Source organism: Penaeus japonicus, unplaced genomic scaffold, assembly GCF_977035675.1.
Source record: "Penaeus japonicus unplaced genomic scaffold, GWHDUDI00000001_assembly GWHDUDI00000030, whole genome shotgun sequence".
In the NCBI taxonomy this organism is placed as follows: domain Eukaryota; kingdom Metazoa; phylum Arthropoda; class Malacostraca; order Decapoda; family Penaeidae; genus Penaeus; species Penaeus japonicus.
Window position 1 is genome coordinate 14,660,808 of NW_028234432.1, and position 8,046 is coordinate 14,668,853.

An 8,046-nucleotide genomic window follows, 5' to 3' on the forward strand; every position below is an offset into this window, starting at 1 on the left:
CTTTTTGTTACGTTTTCCTTTTCATTGCAAATAGATTTAAATAGATTTGTAGGACACAACTGTCATCTTCATTTAGCCTTATTTTCTGGGAGTGAATGATATGGATGTCTACCCCAATGACGAATAAAGGAAAGGTTGTTTAAGTCTAATAAGATAAGAACCGTCAATGTTAAGCTTTCGAACAAGTATATTGCAGATATAGCTGAATTATCAGTGAAGAAGGGGAGCAATGCAGCACACACACACACACACACACACACACACACACACATATATATATATATATATATATATATATACATACACATCTCTGTGTGTATACAAAACATATAAAGATAGACAAATAGACTGATAAAGGTAAATATACATACATACACATGCATCCACACACACACACTCATGTGTATGTGTATATATGGATATGTGTATGTGTGTGTGCAATAATAATAATAGTAATAGTCGTTAGGCAAGATGTGCAATAACCAATCACCTGAATAAAAAAGGTTCTGTTATGCATACATCAGAGATACGCACATGACCATATTAATAGTATTATCAACTGGGGAACTGAACCGATATTACATCAAAAGTTCTGCAAATACTACATAAAGGCTATCAGCGTCAGCAACATTCCTACCACTACGACAGATGACTATCTGACCTAGTTACATTACAATAATATTACAGCTCACATAACAGCTACTTCCGTTAGCGTTACATGACACACACTGTTTGTATATAAAGATATCTAATGATTGAAATGAGAATCGGATCATATCAATCATCTACTTGTAAGCTTGTATTCACGTGCATATGCTCATGGAAATGGTACATCCTCTCCATCCGGGACTCTTACGGTCACATGACGCTCACCTCACACGCCGACCGACCCAGACGTTGCTGGACATCGAAATACATCCGAGTTTATCAACGCATCTATCACTCTTTTATCTAAGTTCTATGCTTAGAAACCCTCTAGCTCAATACCCTTGCGATAAGGACATAACCAAACGAGGAATCATTGAATTACGGGCAAGAGAAGAGAATTGTTACGAAGGAGGGCGTCGTATGAAGCGGGTTGACTAGGTCGAGATACGCCACATTCTCTTCGGACTGCCAGGTACCTCCAGGATCACGGTCCCCGCACTCACCTCGCGGCTCCTTCGGGGACAACATCTGAAGGTGCGGATATACTGGTGCTCGAGGAGAGCGGATACTGCGTGTTTTTCTTTTTTTTTTTTGTTTGTTTGTTGTTGTTGTTGAGGTTGTTTTGACCTGTTTATCTGTGGTATGCAAATTATCAGCTGAGGTTAGTAGATGGTGTATTACTTATGTTGGTTTATCAGTGGTTTGTAATTTGTGCTGAAATCTATATCGTTTTTTTCCAGTGTCATGGTGGAGGTGTTAATATCTTTTTCAATGCAAAGCCAAAAGATTTTCTAATGTATTAAGGATAATTATACTTAGTCAACAGTATGTAGATACACAACCGTCCAAGAGAAACATGGCGGTTTCAGGACAATAGGTAGCATTATAAAAAAAGGTTGTGGGTCAAGTGGCCATTTTCTGATAAGAAACTAAGGTTTAGGGCATGCGTCGTTAAAAAAGATCTTGAGATCAGATTGAAGAAAATTAGCAGTAACCGATTAAACATTTTTTTCTTCTTTTTCATACTTTCAATCGTATGGATACCTGCGTTGCGTTGAAAGACACGTAGATGGAATTTAATAGATGAATAAGCAAATGATTATGAACATATATAAAGATATTATACGAACACTTTATCGATGCTTCTTTTAAAACGCTGGAAGCAATAACTCAGTGGTGGAAGATGTGAATAACATATTCATTGACGTTAGAATTAAAGGACTTCTGATTTCCTTTTTGGGTTTGCGCGTCGCGGCGTGAATCAAGACATCAGTAAGCAGACTATAATACCTTAAAAAATATCGTTCACTTTTCACAAAACAATACGATTTTAAGTAAAATTTCTTCATGATCTTAAATTGCCTGATGATCACTGTGACTGAATTTCAATATTTTTTGTTTTCCTTTTTCGTTAGTAATATAATAGAACCAACACTAAACATTAAGTCAAGGGAAATTTCTTCTACGAATCTGAAAAAAAGATAATAGACATATCTTTTCTTCTGCTTATCCATAATATCGATTAAAAAAATAGGAATTTGTTTTAACAACATACATGCCAACTGATAACCCATTTTATAGCACATATGCCCATAACTTATAGATTATAATATAAAATTGATTGAAGAAAGTATTATACGAATAAGGATGTTTACCATAATAATCTATGTGATGATAAAGATAATAGTTATGATAATGATGATAATGAGAAAAAAAGAAAGAAAAATTATAGTGATGATAATGATACTAATGGCAATAATGCCGAATATAATACTAATAATGTTAATGATGATAGTGATAATGATAGTGGTGAAAATAGTAATGATAATAGAAACGACAAAAGTAATAATAATAGAAATTGTTATCATACTAATAATAATGATAGCAATGATGATTGCAGTAATAATAAAGATGATAATGATCCTAGATATCATAAAAATCAACATTAGAAAAAATTATGATAATGGTAATGATAATTTATTATATTCTTGATAATGATAATGGTAATAATAATCAAGTAATTATAGTGATAACGATATTAATAATAATAATGATGGTAATAATGATAATAATGATAATAATAATGATAATACTGATAATCATCGTAATAGTAATAGTGATGATAATGATTGCAATTGTAATGATAATAACAATGATAATAATAATAATGATGATGACAATAATGATAATGATAATAACAGTAATGATAATGATACTGATAACAATGATAAAGTTAACAAGAACATTGAGGATAATAGTGACAATAAGAATAAGGATAAGGATAAAGGTTATGATGAAAACAATAATGATAATAATGATACTGATAATAATGATAGTAATGATAATGATGATATTGCAAATATTGATAACAATGATAACAATAATAACAATTATTATAATGATTAATGATGATGGTGATAATGATGAAATTGATAGTAATAATAAGGATAATGATGATAATTAAGGGATAATTATGCTTATGTTGATAATGACGATAATCATAATGATAGTGATAATTATGAAAAGCATAAGGATAATAACAACATTATTAATTATAATATCAATGATAATAATGTTGATTACATAGTAATGATAACAATGATATTAATATCAATGATAGTATTAATAAAAATTATGACCATGATAATAATGATAGTGATAATGGTCATTACGATGATAACAATAATAATAATGATAGTAATAGAAGTAGTAGTATTGATAATGATGATTATAACGTAATCATGATTTTAAAAATGACAGTGATAGCAATAGTAATAATAATAATAATAAATATGATAACAATAGCAGCAACAATAACAATGAGACTGGTAATGATGATAACTATGATGATAATGATAATGATGATAATAATGATAATGATAATAATAATAGTCATAATAGTAATGATAAAAAACAATTACAATGAGCATAATAACACAATAATAATTATCAAGCTAGTAACGAAGTCGATTAATAATAAAAATAACACGTACTTAAGCAAAGTAAGAAGACAGCTTCCTAATATGTGCATCACAGGCGGTGGGTGATGGCTCATGGGGAGGTGTGTCGCTCTCTGGAATAGCCTGGCGGGTCAAGCGACTAGATTCTGTGACACAAGTTTTGCGTCTTATATACCTCTTGCCAGCAATACTTTTAAGCACGCATACCTATAAACACTTTATATAGTATATATATATATATATATATATATATATATATATATATATATATATATATAATATATACATAATATTATATATATTATATATATGTATATATAATATATAATAATATATATATCTATAATCATATATTATATATCTACGTACATATATATCTATATCTATATCATTATATTAATTATATCATATACATACATATCTATCTATTCATATCAATCATGTATGTATGTATTATGTATATATATATATATTATATATATATATATATATATATTATATATAATATGTATATTTATATATATATGTATGTAAATATATATATATATATATATAATATATATATATATATATATATATATACATATATATATATATATATAATATTTATACAAAACATATATATATATATATATATATATATATATATATATATATATATATATATATATATATATATAAGTTATAATATATATATATATATTGTTTATATATATATATATTATAATTTATATATATATATATATATATATATATATATATATATATATATATATATATATATATATATATACATGTACGTACATACATATCTATATCTATGTTCATGTATATGTATGTATATTCATATACATACATATATATCTATCTATCAATCAATCAGTCTATATATCTATCTACATATATATATATATATATAATATATAAATATATATAAATATTAATTAATCTATATATAATCATATATATATGTGTATGTATGTATAATGTAGTAAATGTATAATAAACATATATATAATATATAATATATATAAATACATTAGTATATTTATAAAATATATGAGAAATATATCAATATCAATATAAATATATAATATATATATATATATATATAATATCAATATATATAATTATATTTTATATGAATAATACACACACACACACAAATAAATATATATATTTATATAAATAAATATATTATAAATATATATATTATATATAGTGGTGTTGTTTTGTGTGTTGTTGTGTGTATACCATACAAATATAAGAGTTTATATAAATATATATAATATATGGATATATATAAAATATAAGTATATATATGTATATAAATACATCTATATAAACATATATGTATATATATGTAATATACAATACAGCATGTATATATATATAATATATATATATAATTATAAATATATAAAAATATATTTATAAAAATTTATATATATATATGTATATATATATATATACAGTATATTAACATATATATATAAATATAATATCTAATATAAATATATATATATAAAAATGAATATATATATCATATATAAATGTATAAATATATATATATAATATAATATATAAATAATATAAACATAATATACAAATGAAATATACAATAATACACACACACACACACAACCCACGACACACACACACACATATATAAAAATAACAATATAAATATAATATATATAAATCTATATCAATAATACATATATAAATCATCAAAATTAAAAAAATACAATAAATATATATATATAAATATATATATAAAAAATATATATATAAACATACATATAAAAAAAACATCTAATAAAATATTTATATATATATAAATAAATATCAATAATAAAATATATATATATATATATATAATAAATATATCAATGTGATTGTGTTGTGTTGTGTTGGAGTGTGTGTGTGTGCATGTGTGTGTGCGTGTGTGTGTTCTGAAATGAGCGCTTATATTCACCCAATCGTAAGTCAAGAGAACACGCCATTCCCATCTTTTAAATCCTTTTTCCCTGCAGCCCAGTGGATCTCCCCGAGTATCTTCCGTTTGAACTTTGACCTCTCTCTCAGCTGCAAGGATGACGAGCCCCTTCATGTGCCTTCTGGCCTTTGCGCTTCTGAGTGTGATGGGCGTCAGAGGCGAGCAAAATGGGCTACAAGAAACAGGAAGAACAATTCTGTCGCCGGATGAAGCAGGTAATATCTCTCTCTCTCTCTCTCTTTATATGTGTATATGTATATGTGTGTGTATAATTATATATATATATATATATAAATATATTATAAATATATATTATAAATCTATCTTTATATATATTTAATACATATATATATATAATATATATATAATACTATATATATATATAATATATACACACATACATACATACAGACATACATATAAATATATATATATATATATAAATATAAATATATATATATATATATATAATATATATATATGTTGGTTGTGTGTGTGTGTGTGTGTGTGTGTGTGTGTGTGTGTGTAATAGATATGTTGATATACAAATAAAGTTTGAGATGCTCGACACATATAATGGATATACTCCTTGTGATACATCTCAACCTCTCCGCACAGATTTCAATAAAGCGAAAACCATATATATAACATCTCATCCACTTGTCGTTACCCTAGTCATATCCAGAACACTGACAGATAATACCGATACACTCATATATACTCTTACACACACACACACACACATAAACAGCTTCACAGATGGCCAGAAACATACGAGCACATACTAACATACATCGCTCTCTCCAGCTGGCATGCACGTGGTTGTGTCACAGTTCTTCAGTGGAGGAGGTTTACTGGCGGCTTGCTTCTACGTCCTTCTGCACCTGTTTAAGCCCATCTACACGCTCTTCACCAAGCCTCCTGAAGAAGGCGATGCTGCTGGGGGCCATGGAGATAGTCACGGAGGTGGTCATAGGAGCTTATTGAACAGGTGAGTCTTAAACGTAAGAAAATTCCCCGTGATAGGGATTCCTCTTTGTGGTCAGGGAGGCATATGTTAGTGCCCATTCGGTCCCTTTACTCTTCGAAGTCGAAAAGCTTTATCTGCATAAATCTGTCACTAAATGTCTTAAGAATCGTTATTTTTTTCACGAAACAATGGAGTTATTCTGACAAATTTCATTCGATGAAGAGCAAGCGAGTTTTATATTTAAAAACTACAATCAAAATCAATGAATGAAATTCTGGATCTCCATTGAATAATAACTAATGGAAAATAGCATTCTTTTCTAAAGCAAAAATGATTAAATAAAAGATTTATAGTTTCATCTTCTGGTCTGAATAAAAGCTGATTAGATAATTCACTTCAAAGGGATGTTATAAATCAGAGCATAAAAACTCGTATAGTTTATATACTTTAATGAGTTCCCAGAGAGTATGAACAAATCCCTATTTTTTCCCCATGAAATGGGTAATCTGGAAACATAATTTCACTGTGAATGATAAAAAAGCACAGTACTAGGCTATTATTACAAATGTAGCAATATCAAACACAGCAATATCTATTATTACAAACACATCAATAAACTATTATCTCAAACACAGCAATATCTATTATTACAAACACATCAATAAACTATTATCTCAAACACAGCAATATCTATTATTACAAACACATCAATAAACTATTATCTCAAACACAGCAATATCTATTATTACAAACACATCAATAAACTATTATCTCAAACACAGCAATCAACTATTTACTGTTCCTGCCTTCTTGTGGCTGTTCCATGATATTTTCAGTATCACAGCATCCAGACTACTACCGAATAGGCTAGTGCAAATAACACGAGTCGTTTCCTTTCAGTATTGACTTGGTCGATGTCACCTTTAACGTTATGGACGTGGATGATGTTGAGTGCAGGAAACGTGTCGTATGTGAGCTCCAGAGGGGCTGGCCTGTTCCTTAGTGATGTCCTATTTTAAGGAGAACTCTTGGTAAGAAGCGTCTTCATAGGTAAAGATTATGTTGGTTTTTCTTTTGATATTTGTTATTAGGACGTAGTCTTTGCAGGTTTCTTTTTGCCGCACGCTTTTGTATTTTGTTCTGCATTAATGGCAACTTGAGGCGCTGCTTGTTAGTCTGTTCTTGAATTCGAAATATGTCACGTGGTAGCCGGACTGTAAACTGTCTTCCTGAGAGAGTGTGTTTATGAATTAAGAAGTGATTTTAATGATTGTTTCTTATAGAGAAGTTCTACCACAATGCAATAATTCATGATGTAAAGGGCAATTAATGATGTAAATGGTATAGTGCAGAAATCACTTTAAAAGCCCCTACATCACGAAATGTCTAACTAATATTAAGAGATTTGTTATTATTTGCTAAGGATGTCAAGTTAAGAGAGATGGTTTGTGGTAGAGAGTGTTGTGTAG

General features: G+C 28.0%; 2 protein-coding genes across 2 annotated transcripts in view; both read left to right on the forward strand.

Annotated features, from left to right (window-relative positions):
- LOC122257244 (uncharacterized) overlaps nt 1–59 on the forward strand; it is a 3,293-nt gene extending 3,234 nt beyond the window's left edge. The window contains exon 4 of the mRNA XM_043022422.2: nt 1–59. This exon is cut by the window's left edge and continues 220 nt beyond it. The gene's annotated coding sequence lies outside the window, so the exon portion shown is untranslated.
- An 886-nt stretch (nt 60–945) lies between these two features.
- On the forward strand, nt 946–7,580 carry LOC122257247 (uncharacterized). Its single transcript, XM_043022425.2, has 4 exons — nt 946–1,182; nt 5,697–5,822; nt 6,415–6,598; nt 7,478–7,580. Exons 2-4 carry the CDS (start codon nt 5,705–5,707, stop codon nt 7,578–7,580), a joined length of 405 nt encoding a protein of 134 aa, XP_042878359.2. The 5' UTR covers nt 946–1,182; nt 5,697–5,704.
- The last annotated feature ends 466 nt before the right edge of the window (nt 7,581–8,046 follow it).